The following is a 17168-nucleotide window of genomic DNA, read 5'->3' as shown; positions in this document are numbered from 1 at the left end:
AAAAAGATTCACATATGTGTGATCCATGAAGCCAAGTTTAATCCTGCGTTTTCCTAGAGTAACATCTATTGCTGGCTACATATGGATTGAAAGTGCATTTGCCAAGAACTGTGAACATTAAGTATCTTTACATGAAATCACATGTTGATACAGGCACAGACTCTTCTACCACCAGCAGAATACATACATAACATATGCCAAATGGTCCTGATGGATCAATTTGCTTCATTAGGTAATCCTACTTAGTATAATTCAGTTAATGCAGAATTTCATTTTAAATGTACATCTTTATTACACATTTTTTCTAAAACATTTTTTAAAAAAACACCCTTTCATTAAAGATTGTATTTGCATGGCAATAAACAATGATTTCACAGGTTCTAAGTTTCCCTCCTCTGTCTCTCCTCTCCCCCACCCCATTCCTACTTTCTTAAAGGTGTCTGTAGCAATGTTTAACACAAATCAGATTTCAGTTTGCAGCACCTGACTTAAAACAATGTTTAAATTCATATAATACATTCACTAAAATTGTCAGTTTTCTCTTGTGAGAAAGATATGTTTCAACTGTCATTTCCCAGACTATATTTGAGCATGAGTACATACTATTTTTAATTGGTCAGCAGAATTTTACTCACATAAGATATAGCCAGAACAGGAACTCCCAGCATCTTTGAATGGTCTTCCACGCAGAACACTGATAATAATGAATGCCTAAAATGGGTTGGGGGTTAGCCCCTACATAATATTATCAAGCATGCTAAGTATTCTTGGAAAATAAAAATTTTGAAGATATGCATAATATTCTACTACATGATGTACATCACTTCTTTAACCATTTCCCAATTGTTCATTTATATAATCTGCAATTGTTGATATTATGAATGATATTATGAGGAACCCCCTCATCCATAACTTTATGCAAGACTGATTAATACTTTAGGATAGTATCAAAGAAGTAGCTTACTGGATCAAACAGTGCACATGGTTTTAAGGCTTTAATATACTTTACCAAACAGTCTTCAGAACAGCTTAAACAATTACTACAATAGTGTGTTGTTATGCCCACAAAATGAACTTTGTTGGTAACAATGAAACAAACTCAACCATAAATCTATTAGAATCTCACTTATAAGTATCGCACCAAAGAAGTAAGAAAACATTACTGGTAAGGAAGCCAAATTCAAATTCCTTTTAAAAATAACTCAACTTTGAATCAGTAAGGTAACCAACAGAAATGCTTCCCACAAAAAGTCCACAGCATTGGATCTGGGAGTGTAGCTCAGTGGCAGAGTACTTGCCTAGCACATGCAAGACCCTGGGTTTTATCCCCAGCACCGCCAAAAAGAAAAAAAAAAAAGTTTATAGTGTTTTTCCAAAATAAAAAGTTAGAAAGAAAGGAAAAAGTCAGTACCAAATGACCAAAATTTTTTATTTGACTAAATTGAGTCATGCATAAGCATGACAGTCTCCCCTGTTTATTAGACTTTGGCAATAAAAAAACCAAGCAGCCTTGTACGGGACAGTGAAAATGCCAAGGGTGTCTACAGTTTTACTGTAGGATAAATATATATATATTTAAAAGGCCTCTCTCCCTTTGGCCATATCAGTTCAGTCCAGATCATTAAATATAGACCTGTTTTTCAAAATCACTTCTTAACTTCTCCAAGGTCTTCAATGCTGTCATCATCCACCTATAAAACACAAATAATTGTATGCCATGAGCTGTGAATCAAATAAGGACAAAGGGATACAACTTGCTTTAAAAACTTATTTTTATGGGTACATGTGTTCCATGTACTTACCTCCGGCCATTTTTCCTGAATGACATCAATTATGTCATCTGTAAAGTCCCCCTGAATGATGATTTCATCTTCCCCTGTTACTGAGGCACCACAGGAGAATTTTTGAGCGAAAAATCTTTGTGCTTCTTTAAGATCAATTTCTGTCGATTTGAAAGGGGAGGGAGCAAGATTATAATTGCAATTGTGAGTCAAAGGTATTTTTCTGTTTTGAAACTTAATATGCATTTTAAATTCATGAAACAGGTGTTAATGGGTTTCATATTCCTTTCAGGATGGTAATTAAAATTAAAATAGGCAGGGTTCTTAATTCAACATCCTTTTTCAAAGTCAAATAAAGATTTAGTACATAAAAACAGCATTACTGATACTATCCCTAGCGTGTACAGTAAGATCAAAATGAATCCAGGAACACATTACTTTAAGCATTACATACATGCTTCTAAGGAGGAATGAAGTTTTGTTTAAGCTTCCTTACAAAAGAAAAATTTCTAGTGGAGAAACAATCCTTAATATTTAAAATGCAACCCAGTGATTCTTCCTCAATGTCTGCTGTTACTTGAAGAGACCTTGGTTTACACTTTCATCCCAAACCCACTATTCAGTTAAGGCCTCTGGGAACTGAAGGGCTGGCTCTGAAGCAGGGTGTTTTGCAGGCACCCACCTTCACTCACCCCTACTGTCCTTCCCAGATGTGGGCCATTCTGCAGCCCTCTGCCACCAAGTCACAGGGAACACTACCCAGCCCCCTCGTCCTACATAAATGTATTCAAACAGGAATTCCAGAAAGGAAAAGATTGTACTACTGCCCTCTAAAAACATTTTAAATTCCTCCAAATTGTGATTTTGAAGCTAGTTAAAAATGTAAAACCTAATTTTATAACTTCTTAGTGAATATAGAACTATGAAGTTTATGATATCAGATACAAAGAAACAGCAAGAGAGAATACAGTTCACATTTTAAACATACACTGCAATCAAAAAATAAACTTAAACCTGAACTCACCAAAAGTTGCAAGGCCACACACTCTTGTCACATATTTCTTTTTTGCTCTGGGAATTTTAGCTATAGTAACCTTTTGTGGTACAGTCTTCTTTTTCTGTTTTATTTGACCCCTTCCACCTGTATTTATTAAGAAGAGCTTGCATGAATTGTTTTGTTTTTAACATGATTACAGAATACTAAGTCTTTAAATTTAAATTTTTATGTTTTGTTTTCAGTACCAGCAATTGAACCCAGGGGTGCTTAACCACTAAGCCACATCCCCAGCCTTTTCATATTTTTTTATGAGACAGGGTCTTGCTAAGTTTCGGAGGAGGCTGGCTTTAAACTTTGTGATTCTCCTGCCTCAGCCTCAAAGCCTCTGGGATTATAGGTGTGAGACACCACACCTAGCAAATGTGCTCATTTTTTAAAGGTTTAAGTTCCTTTTCTCTAAAAGAAAATCACACCAGGTACAATGGCTCACACCTGTAATCCCAGTTCCTCAGGAGGCTGAGGCAAGAGTATTACAAATTCAAGGTCAGCCTCTGCAATTTAGTGAGACACTATCTCAAAATAAAAAGTGCTAGAGACGGGTGGTAAAGCACCCCTGGGTTCAATTCCCAATATCAGGGGCAAAAATATATCATGTATATATTCACTCCATGAACATTTATTAAGTACCTACCATGTGCCCAGCACTGAACAAAAACCCTACCCTCCATGTGAAATAAGTACAGTAACCTGGTATACACTATAATAGGATCCATAAATAAGGCACTACCATAGTTTAGCAGAGGAATGACTAAATCTGCTTCCAGAGGACAAAAAAGGTTTCTTAGAGTGAATGACATGGAAAGTAGGTCTTGGGGAACAAGGAAGTGTTTAGGTAAAGGGAAAATGGCTGGAGAAGAAAAAAAGACATGCTAAAATGGGCATGGTGGCCACACCCATAAAACCAATGACTCAGGAGGCTGAGGCAGGAGGATCAAAAGTTCAAAGCTAGCCTTAGCAATTTAGACCCTGTCTCAATTAAAAAAGAAAAAAAAAAAAAAAAAAAAAAGGACTGAGGCTATAGCTAGTAGCACCCCTTTGTTCAATACACAGTACCAAAAAAGAAAGGCATTCCAGGGAAAGAGAACAAGTACAGGGATGCTAAGAGGCATTATATTTGGGAACTACACTGGTTTTAATTAAAGGATGCTTATGTAGCAAATGTAGTGAAGAGCAAAAGACTACATTCCAGTCATTAAGGGACTAGAACTTGAAACGCTGGTATATGACTTCACATTGTGGAAGAGGAGAAGTCACTGAAAGACTGCTGGAAAGCAAGGTGTGGTGGCTCATGCCTATCATCCCAATGCCTTGGGAGGCTAAGCCAGGAGGACCACAAGTTTGAGGCCAGCCTCAACAACTTGTGAGACCCTGTCACAAAAAATGAAAAGAAAAAAAAAAAAGAAAAAAGGGCTGGGGATGTGTCTCAGTGGTTAAAGCACCACTGGATTCAATCCCTGTTATAAAAAGAGAGAAAGAGAGAGAGAGAGAGAGAAAGAAAAAGAAAAACTGCTAGAATGGCCTAACCAGATTTATATTTTATCAAGCTTGCTCTAACTACTGTGTGGAGGATGCATCCATGAAGAGTAAGGCTCATACTAAGGTTGCTGCATTATCTCGAGCAAAAAAAAATCAAAACATAAAGCAAGGGCTGGGGCTGGGGCTCAGTGGTAGAACGCCTGCTAGCATGTGTGAGGCACTGGGTTCCATCCTCAGCACCACATATAAGTAAAATAAAATAAAGGTCCATCAACAACTTAAAAAAAAAAACCCACACCCACTTTCCTTAAAAAAATAAATAAATAAATAAAGCAAATGTGACCATAATAATGGCCACTAGGCACAGAATAAAGAAAGAAAAATAACTGATTAAGAAGGGGAGAAAAGAGAGGCTATAATTGTTCTCAGGATTACAGCTCAGATAAATTACACTGTCCTTACCAAAATGGGAAAATAAAAAAATAGATGTGAGGCTTAGTTCAGTTTGACCTGGAAGTACTTCATCTGAAGTGCCACCTGGTCCTAAGGTACACATTGGGAATTATGGGCATATGGTGTGACAGAATCTAGGGAGAGAACCACCCGGGGAGAACATGTAGAATGACAAGGTAAAAGGACCAGGACAGAGTCCTGAGCAACATCTGCTTTTAAAGGACAGAGGGAAGAAGTGAAGTCTACACAGAAGACTGAGCAGGAATGCCAGAGTAGAAATAAGCAGGAAGCATGTCATGGAAACCAAGGAAGAGGCTGGAGTGTGGCTCAGTAGTAAACCACTTGCCTAGCATAGGTGAGGCCCTGGGTTCCATCCCCAGGACTTAAAAACCTCCACAACACCCCAGAAGTACACACTTGGAAATAGAGGAGTGTTCAAATGCTCTTTTTACTTAGTGATACCAAGCAACTGATACTTTTATTAAACAGTTTCAGTGGCGCCCAAGTCAAGTTAGGACAGACTGAAGCGTGAGTGACAGAACAGGAAGGAGGGTGGTGAGTATACTCTTAATAAAGACACATGGCTATGAAGTCGGGCGCTTGCAGAGCTGTTTCTTCAGTTCTGTTCTGTTCTGTCTGTGGGGCAGCAGGTGTGCACTGGAGACTGAACCCAGGGGCACTTCACTGGGATATAGCCCCAGCCCTTTTTATGTTGAGGCAGGGTCTAAGTTTCTTAGGGCCTTGCTAATTTGCTGAGGCAGGCCTTGAACTTACAATCCTATCTCGGCCTCCTGAGTCACTGGGATTACAGGAGAGTTGTTTTTTCTTTTGAATACAAAATCCTGAAAATACTTATAAGCTAATTTAATTACAGGGACACATATTAATGAAGAAGAAACAGGCAGGGATAGGATCCAGAGCATAAGGTATTAATACATGCAACTGCTGTAAAACAAAATTTTCAATTTAACTATAAGAAGTAAGAGGGGATAGAATCTTACATATATTCCTTCAGTCCACTTAAACAGAACACATGGAATCTTAGCTGGATGACTGCATCTACACATACATATATATGGCAATTATGCATATTTTCTTTGATCCAATTCACTAATAAAGCACAAATCACACCGAATCCAAGCATGACCCTGAGAATGTAATTTTGTGCTCCTCTATTTGACACATATGTGGAATTAAATTACAATAACTGGTAGATGTTTCTCACTTTGGGAACCTCCAAATTCCTTATTCAAATCAAAACATGGATTTAGGGGCTACGAAGATAACTCAGTTGGTAGAGTGCTTGCCTTATAAGCACAAGGCCCTGGGTTCGATCCCCAGCACCACAAAACAAAAAAACAAAAAAACATGGATTTAGGTATTACCTCTCTTCTGTTTTTTCTTCTCTTCTTCTTCCCCTACTGTTCCTTGACCTTCATTAATTCCAGCTTCTTGTTTGGGCGAGTTTTCTAGATATAAAAATGAAATCCAAGAGCATTAATATCATTTCATACTGTTTAAAAAAAGAAATCACCTTTGAGTAACTTTTATATGCAAATATGGCATTTTACCAACAACTGAGTATGAAATTTATAAAGCAAATGATTATATGGCTTCGTTTCTGTGCAAGTCTAATTCTGAAGTCATTATGGTAAGTGTACCCAAAGGCCTATGTGTTAAAGGCTTAGCCTCCATGATGGTGCTACTGGGAGGTGGAGAAACTCTTACAAAGTGGGGCCTAATAGAAGGTCCTCAGGTGTTTGGGGGAGTGCCCTTGAAGGAGACAGTGGGACCCCATGCCCTTCCTCACTACTGGGCCACGAGGTGAGTAGTTCTGCAACACCACACACTTCCACCATGATGTCCAGCCTCATCACTGGCCCAAAGCAACAGGGCCCCCAGTCACAGACTGGAACCTCTAAAACTGTGAGCCTGAATAAACCTTTTCTTTTCACAAGTTGATTTTTTTCAGGCATTTGTTATAGTGATGGAAAGCTATCTAACACAGGAAGTAATGGTAATAGAAAAAGAAGTCTTGGATATGTGGGAATTATGGAAATAATTGGAAAAACAGACAGCAGAGTGGGGCAATGTGGGACGTATTGGAGTAGGCCTGTTCCCAGGCCAGGCTTTCCCTTGTTCCTGCCACTGCCTTCATTTTTAACCATGTTCCCTTTGCTCACACCTCATATTCAACCCAGCAGGATATTCTGTCACCACCACCTTCAAGATAGATTGCTATCTGATCAGTTCTCACCATCTCCATCTACTGCTACCATTCTGGTCCAAGTCACCATCATCTTCTACCCAGATTACACGAACCAGATCACTACAAGAGCTTCTGACCTGCTCTCCGTTCTCTTCAGCTTATGTCTCCATTGAGTCTACTCCCAACAGCAGTGAAAATGATGCTGTTGACATCCTCTCCTGCTCAAACCCCTCCAACAGCTCTTCTCTCACTCAGTAAAAGACAAGACTTGGTCTATAAAATGTGGTACTGCCTTACCTCTCCAATTTCATATCCAACTTATCTCTCTACCTTTGATCAGTTCCAGATACAAAAACCCCCTTGCTTTATCTTTCTTTTGTTCAGTGCCAGGAAGCAAACCTAGGGTCTCCTGCATGCTAGGCAGGCACTCACCTTGTTGCTACACTGCCAGCATCCCCTTGTTGTTACTTAAATATACTAAGTAAGAGTCTGCCTCAGGGCCTTTGTGCTGGTTATATCTTTGTGCTGGTTGTATCTTCTGCCCACAATACTTTTCTCCCAGATATCCAAAGGATTCATTAATTCATTTCCAAAGATGTTTAATCAAATACCATCATTATAGCAAAACCATCCCTGGCTAAATGGCTTGCCCCCACCCCACCCACACACACACAAAAATTCAAATTCTCTCCCAACAATTCTTATCTTCCCTCTTTCCTGCTTATTGTCATTATCTATTTTACTTGTTTCCCCTTCTAGAATGAATTCTCACAAAACCCAATTTTTCTTTTTTCTTTTGTAGTTATAGATGGACAGAATGCCTTCACTTTATTTGTTTATTTTTATGTGGTGCTAAGGATCGAACACAGTGCCTCACACATGCTAGGCAAGTGCTCTGCCACTGAGTTACAGCCCCAGCCCACAAAACTAGATCTTCTGTTTACTGCTTTACCCTTGGAACTTGAAACAATGTGAGCAGCATATAGTATGCTCAAATGAAGGTGAACATTTGCCCCAAATCATTTACTTTTTCTATCAGTTGATTACAGATCTACCTGCTTCCAAATGGAAACCGTTTTAAAGTAAATAGAGATTCTGTATGTAAAGTAAATGAAATTCTGTAATATCCTACTAAAGGAAGACTTTCACATTAAATACAATATAAACATCTGTTTCAGGTACATAAGTTAGAGAAAAGAAAAAAATGTTCGTACCTACAGTGAGTTTTGCAAACTCATTTGGAAAATTCTTCTCTAACCACTGTCTACATTTAGCAACATCAGGCATATATTCACAGTACTAGGAGGGAAAAAAAAGAACAAACTGAGTCAAAATAAAACGTTTTCAATCAACCTATATATTTTAATTAAAAGGTACTGCTTATACTTGCTAAATAAAGGATGATTAACTACTTCCACCAGACTTATTATTCTCAGGAAATCTGTATTCAAACAGGAAATGCCCTAAAAGAAACTAGCAGTCAGAAAGGATTAGGTACCACCTCAAGATCTATTTATTTCCTCTACATCAAACAAAAAGTCCATTAGAAAAAAGGTCAATAAACAAAACCCATCATGTTTTGGGCACATGGGGGCCTCATTATTTTTCTGACTTACCCATAAAGCCTGTCTTAGAAAGTCTTATAAGACTATGCCTCCATTGACCTAAGTCTTGTATATTAGACTTTTTTATATTGCTTTTTCTTTCTTCTCCTCAGACATGATAGTTTTGGTATTAGGATTATTCTTGATTTATCAGCTGACTATTCATGAGTTCCATGCAAAAATCCAAAATGTATATATAGCTAAGTGCAAAAAAAGTACATGTAATAGCTGAGCACAGTGGCACACACCTGGAATCCCAGCTACTCAGGAGGCTGAGGTAAGAGGATCACTTGAGCCCAGGAGTTCAAGACCAGCCTGGACAACACAGTAAGACCCCATCTCAAAAAAAAAAAAAAAAAAAAAAAAAGTACATGCAAAACTCAAAGTCTAAAGGAAATCATTTATAAACAGGCAAGATGGTGCATACCCTGTAATCCCAGCTACTCAGAGACTGAGGGCAGGAAGAAGAGGCCAGCCTGGGCAACTTAGTGAGACCCTGTCTCAAAAAATAAAAAGGGCTGGGGATATGGTTCATGGGCTAGTGCTATAGTGCTTGCCTAATATGTGCAAAGCCCAGGGTTCAACCCTTCAATTACCCACTGACCCCCTCAAAGTTACCAAACCATGAAAGTATTCTACACCAAAGACGTATAGAAAAAATTGAAACTCATCTATCAAATGATAGGAAATGAAAACATAAGAAATCTCTGTGTTAGTTCTAACATCAAGAATGAACTCAAATGCCTAAATTAAAAAAGAGAAAATAGTTTTAAAAGGACTTACCTCTGTTGGTAATGAACAGACTGGAGAAATGTAGAGGAAAAAAAAAAATTGAAATGTTAAACATGAATACACACAGGACTCATAATTTTTATATTTGACAAATGCTTCATTTCTAATTTTTTCTGTACCATTTTCAAATGTTTCTTCAAGGCTATCTATCTTTGCAGTAGAAGTCACATTATTTGAGATGACACTACCTTGATCTTTTGATCTAAGGAAGACTTCAGTTCATGGAACAGTGAGCCTCTAGTACACTAACGCTCCTGTATTAGAATGTTTGTCTTCAGATAAGCTGCAAGTTTCAGAAGATTATCTTGTCTTACCCATTTCTGCATGTGGAGCACAATGCCTGGCACAAAGCAGAAGCTTAATGCACGTTTTCTAAATGCATCCAAGCTGCTCTCCAAATCCCTGCTCAGACTCTAGCCAAGCTGAGGCCAGTCTAATTTGCATCCTTCTTTTGGAAAAGGAGGGGGCAGGGAAGGAGTGACAAGAAACATACCTTTGCTTCTATTTTTCTCTCTGATCAAGAACTCTATTAAGGATTTTTTCTCTTCTCTAAGCACTCCATGAACACTAATTGTGCCAGAAAGTACAGTTTTAATAAGTGTATTTCTCCCCCTCCTTTGTCCTCAAACCCGATTAACTGCTTTATCCTGTTGGTTTCACTGCCATCAAAATCTCTCGCCTCAACCTTCTCTAATTCATGCCACACCTTTTTTTTTTTTTTTTTTTAAAGAGACAGGGTCTCACTAAGTTGCCCAAACTGGTCTGAAAATCCTGAGCTCAAACATCCTGCCTCAGCCTCTTGAGAAGCTGGGACTACAGGTATGTACAACCACACCTGGCTCTGCCACTCATTAAGTCCTAATTTATTTTTATCTAAAGTCTTAACGTCTGGCAATAAGTGTTCCTCTCCCAGGGCCAGGGATATGGTTCAGTGGTAGCCATGAGACCCTGAGTTCAATCCCCAGAACCACCAAATTAAAAATAAAAAAAGTTTTCCTTCCCCAACTTTTATCCTGATGTTGAATTCATCTTTATATAAATTCTCTGCTCAAATACTTCCAGTAACTTACCATCATCTACAAATAAAGTCCCCCACAATGTGGCCACTCCTCTTCATGAATCCCATTTCAACCAAACCACAGCACCTGCAAAGCACTACTCCCCATCTCTTATGGCCTCTCTTCCACTGCTCCCTTGCCAGGTAGGGCTTATCTTTCTGACCTCTGTGCCTGCCTGAATACTCCCTTCCCTCCAAATTCCCATTCAACGAGTTACTTCATAGACTTCATAGAAGTCTTTCTGATTCCACACAATTGGAACTAAATATCTTTAGAGTCTTTCTAAATTGTTGATTCACTATAATATGGACCTATTAACAATACAGGCATGTTTCTAACCAGGCCCACAGTTTTTTTTTTTTTTTTTTTTTTTTTTTCTCGGTACTGGGGATTGAACACAGGGAGGGCACTTGACCACTGAGCTTTATTTTATTTTTTTGCTTTGAGACAGGGTCTCACTAAATTGATGAGACTAGTCTTGAATTTGTGATTTTCCTGACTCAGACTCCCAAGTCACTGGGATTACAGGTGTGTACCACTGTGCCTAGCAACTCCACCATTTTTATCAAGTGATAATGCTTGAATTTAGAAGTACAGCCTAAACTTGTCTCCACTACTTCTGGACAGTATTCATTAGATAGAAATGCATCTTTCAACAGCTTCCACCTTGCAGTCCTAGTTTATTGACTCCTTGAGGTCACAGCAAAACAACCTTATCCTTGAATCGCAGAGGCTTTCAAATTTAAAATGTTGTTACACAGGTAAATATCACGTAAGAATTCTCTGCATCCTGTTAAAATAAATGTACCTTTTTTCTTGCATCCTTAGTTTTGCTTCGTAACTACAGAAAAATGAAACATGGGTTCCAGAGGCTGACACCCCCAATGAGCTGACCAGCTGACCCTCCTGCAACTGAACAATCTCTCCAGGTGGTGAAATCCACCAGCTCACCTCACTCCCAGCACACCCCAGGGATCCTCTGACTCCTCTTCTTCTTTTTTTTTTTTTTTTTTTTTAGAAAAGTTCACACTCTTTCCACCTTCTACCTCTGTGGCAAACAGTCCTGGATCTTTCTTTTCTTTCTCTGCTGCCACTTTTGATATACTGGATTCTTCCATTTGGAGAGATTCATATTAGAAAGATACCAAATAGCCACCTCTAAATCTAATCAACTCATTACTTTTAGGGTTTTTCTATTTTTCAATTCTCTCAGTTTAGAAACAGGGAATTCATCAGTGAATCTCTCACCTACTCAGTCCTAGATTTTTTTAAATTTATTTTTAAAAAATTTTTATATGGACAGAATGCCTTTATTTTATTTGTTTATTTTTGTGTGGTGCTAAGGATCGAACCCAGTGCCTCATACATGCTAAGCAAGTACTCTGTCACTGAGACACAGCCCCAGCCCTAGATTTTTTAATTTTTATTTTTGGTGGGGTGGTAGGAGGTGCTGGGGACTAAACCCAGGGGGTGTTATTGAAACACATCACCAGTCCTTTTTATTTTGAGTTAGTGTCTTGCTAAGTTGCTGAGAGTCTCACTAACTTACCAGGATTGGCCTCAAAATTGTGATCCTTCTGCCTCAGCCTCCCCAGTCACTAGGATTGTAGGTATGAGCCATCACGCCCAGCTCTTTTCCCCTTCTTACTATTAAACACTTCATGTTTTCTTTTTTGTTCTCTAACTTTTTTTTTGCAGTGCTGGGGATCAAGCCCAGGACCTCAAGCATACCAGACAAGAGCTCTACTACCATGCTACATTCCCAGTCCTCATCTTTTCTTTAATTAACCCTCTTTACTTCCTTTTATACTGTTTCCACTATAATCATGGCACTCATTTACCTTACACCTACATTTCTGAAACTGGCCTTTCAACCTCTGGATTCTCCCTCTTCCAAATAATGCAGCATATTAACCTTCTCATCAATTTATTTTTCCTGCTCAAGAAACCATCAGTTCCCCATAAATGATGAAGACTATATAGTAACTCCACTTATTTGACTTTGAGGAATAATAATATTTACTGAGAACTCACCAAGAGGCATTGTTATGCAATGTACTATTTAATTTATCCCTCTCAACAGCTCTCTGCATGTGGCTCTGCTGCTATCTCCATTTTATGGATGAGAGAACTGGCCAAGATCAAGTCAGAAAAGACTACAGCAGGATTTAAACTCAGATAGGGGCTGGGGACATAGCTCACGGTGGAGTGCTTGCCTAGCATGCAAGTCCTGGGTTCAATATCCAACGCTGCAAATAGACTAAACAGATAGACCTCGATATCTGAAGCCTGCACTCTAAAGACAAAGCATCCTGAGAAATGACCCCATCACACCTAACCTGTTTTCCTACTATACTCCAAATCACCATTCTGCTCCAATCAGTTCTTTCACCTCCCTCTCCCCTGAATACACCATATTAAATTTTACCACATTTGGGCTGGGGTGTATGGCTTAGTGATGGAGCACTTGCCTAGCATGTGTAAAGCCCTGGGTCCCTGGATCAATCCTTAGCACCAGATTAAAAAAAAAAAAGATAATAAATAAAGGTATTGTGTCTCTACAAAAATAAAAATTTGTTTTTTACCCTTTTTTTTTTTTTGCAGTACTAGGGATTGAACCCAGAGCTCGTACATGCTAAGCAAGTGCTCTACCACTGAACTACACCCTAGCCCGCCACCATACTGTTCTTACGAATACCTTCACCTTTCCATGCAAGTTCTACCTATCACCTAAGGTTTAATACAAGCCCTACTTCCTTAAAAACTTCCCTACTTGCCTCTGAACAAAGATCCCTCCGTCTCCCAAACTTCTAATTCATAATTACAAGTTATTTTACTATTTAATTCAGCATTTAATAGTCTCTAAAGGCTTCTCACATCCAACCATACCTTAAACCCCTTTCCTCATTCTAAATTGTACTGCAATATCAACACAAAGTACAGAGGGAAATGAAAAGACTAAACCTTTGTCCAAAATGTTAGGGAGTTCTTAACACAAATTATCAGTGAGGCAGACTGAGTATTTAGTGTAGTTCTTCAAAAGATACCTTAGAAGTGACATAAGCAATTCAACAGCATGGGTTTCATATCCTATATATCATGGATTTTAATTTTTAATCTTATAATTATCTTCTCAATCTAATTGGTATCTTTTTTCTTAGTGAAATCTAAACTAATAGTGCATTTTATAAAACATGGAGCTTTAGGTTTGATAAAATAGGGAGCAAATAACAACAGTTCTTTTTTTGTTTTCTTCTGTTTTAGCACTGGGGATTGAACAATTGAGCCACAACCCCAGCCCTTTTTATTTTGAGACAAAATTGCCCAAGCTGGTCTCAAACTTGCGATCCTCCTACCTCAGCCTCCACTCCGAGGAGCTGGGATTACAGATAGTGCCACCACACCCGGCTATAATAGTTAACTACATATGACAAATAAGGATGAAGAATCATACTTTCCATTATTAGAAAGTATACTTTTCTAATACTAATAATTGTTAGCATTAGTGAACTAAGGTCTTGTACTAGTTGTAGCAGGTGCTTTACATGAATCATCTGACTTAAGATGTAATCTTCCTCCTCATTCTACAGATCTTAGAAACAAAACTCTAAACCTTACAGAATGCAATTAACTTGCTCAGGAACACATACCTGGTAAGTTCTAGAACCAAAACATAAACCTGACTCATGACTTTTAAGGCAAAGAATATAACTCTACGAGAAAAATATCATAACAAAATCAAACCTACAAAAAGTTCCTCTGTCAACTCTCTTGCTGAGGAACTATACACTAATCTTATTATTGAAGACATTCAATAAATGACTCAATGACATCACTTCTTCCACCATACTTAAATTCTGGATGAGGTTTCCACTGCACTCACTGAATGTAAAGTCCATGAGAACAAGGACCTTTCTGGTATATTAATTACTCAGTCCCCAACACCTAAAATATCACAAAGCACCTAGTGAGTCCTCAAAAATATTTACTGAAAAAATATTTACTTATCCCTTTACTGTTTCTTTCTTTCTTTCTTGGGGGGGGGGGGGCAGGGGATGGTGGTTAATCCTGGTGGATTCAGGAACTGAATCCAGAGGCACTTGACCCTGAGCCAAACACCCAGTCTTTTTTTTTTTTTTTTTTTAAACATTTTAATTTGTTAATGGACCTTTGCTTTATTCATTTATTTACTTATAATCCAGTGCTTCACACATGCTAAGCAAGCACTTTACTACTGAGCTAAACGACAGCCCCATGCTATGGTTTATTTTGGGACTGGGTCTTGCTAAGTTGCTTTGGTCCTCACTAAATTGCTGAAACTGGCTTTGAATTTGAGATCCTCCTGCCTCAGCCTCCCAAACCACTGGAATTACAGACATGCGCCACAGCGCTCAGCCCCTTTAATGTTCTGCATCTACAAATTTTTCTTAAATTTTCTATGACACTAATAAAACAGAGCATTTACAATTCACGAATATTTTTGTATTGAAAATGAGGAAAATACTCAAAGGGGGAAAAAAATCTTAAGTCTAATACATATTATTCAAACCAAGAAGACTTTCCCTAATTGTCCTACTATCTATCACTCCATCTAACCTCCTCTAGTCCTTAACTGACACCTCCCTATACTATACTAATACAAAGCTGCTCCATTCACACACATGCATCCAGTTTTTCCTTGCATAGCTGTTCACTTCATCTTGCCCTTGCTCACTTCCTCTACCATTCTTCACTACCCTACTCGGTTTCTTCTAAAAGGTCTCTTTTAATAGCCAGAGTAGCAACTATCCTGAAACATCAGGCTGAAATAATCTATTTGCATATCTATATTCCGAATGACTGTAAGCTTCTCCAGGACAAGTAACAAGTCACAAACCACACTGGTGGAGATACCTGTTAACTTCTCACCAGGCCCCCTCCCCAATTAAGGATTCATCAAATGACAAAGACAGCACATAAAAGCTTAACAAGTTCAAACATGAAACTACTAAGGCATAAAAATACAGCAAGTAAAACCCATTTTCTGTCTTCCAATACTTGCCTCCGCAGTAAAGGACTCGAAGTGGGTAATCAGCATCTAACTTGGCACTATTCCTTGGATCTCCTTTGCCATCAGCCCCACTGGATTCAGAAATCTCAGTAGCCATTTCACAAACCTGTAAGCAAGAAAAATAACACATCTTCATTATTTTGAACCAAGACCCTAGAGAAGCAGCGTGGGAAGGCTGTCCAGCCTCCCCCTCCTACATGTCCCCTCATTCCAAAGCTGTTTCAATGCTGTTAAGTGAGGGATACAAGCTGTATTATTCGTAAAACATAAGCAATTTCAGGCGCATACGCACAGTCCGCATGTCTATAGGGAAGTAAGAAACGAATGGACCCTGACAGATGGGGGAGAGGGGACGCTAGAGAAAAAGGAGCCATGCGGGAGAAAAGGATGGGGGAATGACCTCGATAGAGACCGAGTGGGACCTGGGAGGGATGCAAACTGCAGTCAGAGGAAGACTACAAAGCAGGTGAACGGAGAGAGGCTGGAAAAGCCTAGGGAGAGGCGGGTCACCAGGTATCCAAGGCAGGTGGTGGCAGCAGCGAAATGCCAAGGGAGGAAGAACGAGGAGTCAGGAAAGGAGAGTGGAGGGGGCGGAATGGCCAGAGCCTGAGGAGGGTGAGGAAAATGGCAGAACAAGGAAGGGGCAGAATGCAGGACTGAGGGCGCACGGGCGAGGGGGTCTCGGGCGAACGGCAACCTCGGGGCCAGCAGAGGAACCCATGTGGGCGGGGTGGAGACGCCCGGCTCGGCCCGGCCCCCTGCCTCCAGGTAGCACCTCAGCTTCCCCCACGCTCACTACGACCGCAGGGAAGCCGGAGAGGTGGAGGGGTCGTTACCCAGGAGGTCGTACAGCCCTCTCCGCCGCCGCTCCCGCAGCTCCCGCCAGCTGAAGCGACACATGCAACTCCTCTTTCCCAGCCAGGGCCTCCGGAGAGCCCGTCTACCAGACGCGCTCCCGCGAGACAATAAGCCTTTATCGCGAGACTCAGGCTGCCGCTGAGCAGATGTCGCGAGAAGCCTGAATGTGGGCGGGGGTGAAATTGGGGCGCATGCGCCCTCCGCCCCGGGGCGGGGCCACGAGGCAGAGCCGCGGAAGGCCAGTAGGCGGTGCTCGCTACTTGTTGGAGAGAAGGGATCGTCCGAGGTTGGCTCGCGTAAGGGGGCGCGGACTGGACCGGGAGACACGTGCACCTGAGTCAGAAGTGACTCCCTATTAATAAACGGGGAGCACTGCCCCGGTGTCTGGGGTACATCCTAGAGTCCTGACTAACCTCCAGTCGTTGCATAAGTCACTCCTCTGCGGGGAGACTGCAGACAAAACCCTAAATTGGAAGAATTGTTCTTGAAAAGACGATATCCGCTGTTTAAATTTTTTCATCGTCTACTGTCTCATCACGCTATTTTCCTCGCGGTCTAGAGTTTATCAATCCTTATATATGTTCTAAGTTGGAATTATTCTCTCCCATCCCAGCCTTTCTCTCAGAAGGCTGAAGCCTGCTAGAGGTAACCACGCATCTTAGCTTGGCTTCCATTTGTTTTATTTGGGGAAAATGCCTTCACCTGCATACTCAGCATGAGTCCCACTCTTCGTGGAGTGGAGATGTAACACTTCAGAGCTTTCAGAGACCGGAGGGTTAGGGGAATGAGAAAAAGAGGTGCTTCGTAGGTGGGGAAGTGTGCTTTTCTGT

At 40.1% G+C, this 17168-nt stretch overlaps 1 protein-coding gene across 1 annotated transcript; it reads right to left on the bottom strand.

The window, feature by feature from the left end:
- Window positions 1–980: 980 nt before the first annotated feature.
- On the bottom strand, window positions 981–16464 carry Denr (density regulated re-initiation and release factor). Its single transcript, XM_047562802.1, has 8 exons — window positions 16317–16464; window positions 15472–15586; window positions 9364–9383; window positions 8191–8275; window positions 6153–6236; window positions 2806–2922; window positions 1803–1942; window positions 981–1691 (listed from the first exon to the last, which is right to left on the bottom strand). The coding sequence occupies exons 2-8, from the start codon at window positions 15575–15577 to the stop codon at window positions 1647–1649; spliced, it is 597 nt and encodes a 198-aa protein (XP_047418758.1). The 5' UTR covers window positions 15578–15586; window positions 16317–16464; the 3' UTR covers window positions 981–1646.
- Window positions 16465–17168: the final 704 nt, after the last annotated feature.

Source organism: Sciurus carolinensis, chromosome 8, assembly GCF_902686445.1.
Source record: "Sciurus carolinensis chromosome 8, mSciCar1.2, whole genome shotgun sequence".
Taxonomy (NCBI): Eukaryota; Metazoa; Chordata; class Mammalia; order Rodentia; family Sciuridae; genus Sciurus; species Sciurus carolinensis.
The sequence above is the reverse complement of the archived record's forward strand: the minus strand, read 5'-3'. Positions and strand labels throughout refer to the sequence as shown.

Excerpts from the sequence above, each read along its gene's own strand:
- Denr (XM_047562802.1), bottom strand. The coding sequence starts at position 15,577 with ATGGCTACTGAGATTTCTGAATCCAGTGGGGCTGATGGCAAAGGAGAT. Across the intron at positions 9,384-15,471 it reads TCGAGTCCTTTACTGCGGAG|TCTGTTCATTACCAACAGAG; the intron begins GCAAGTATTGGA and ends ACATTTCTCCAG. Across the intron at positions 1,943-2,805 it reads GTGTGGCCTTGCAACTTTTG|AAATTGATCTTAAAGAAGCA; the intron begins GTGAGTTCAGGT and ends TCAAATCGACAG.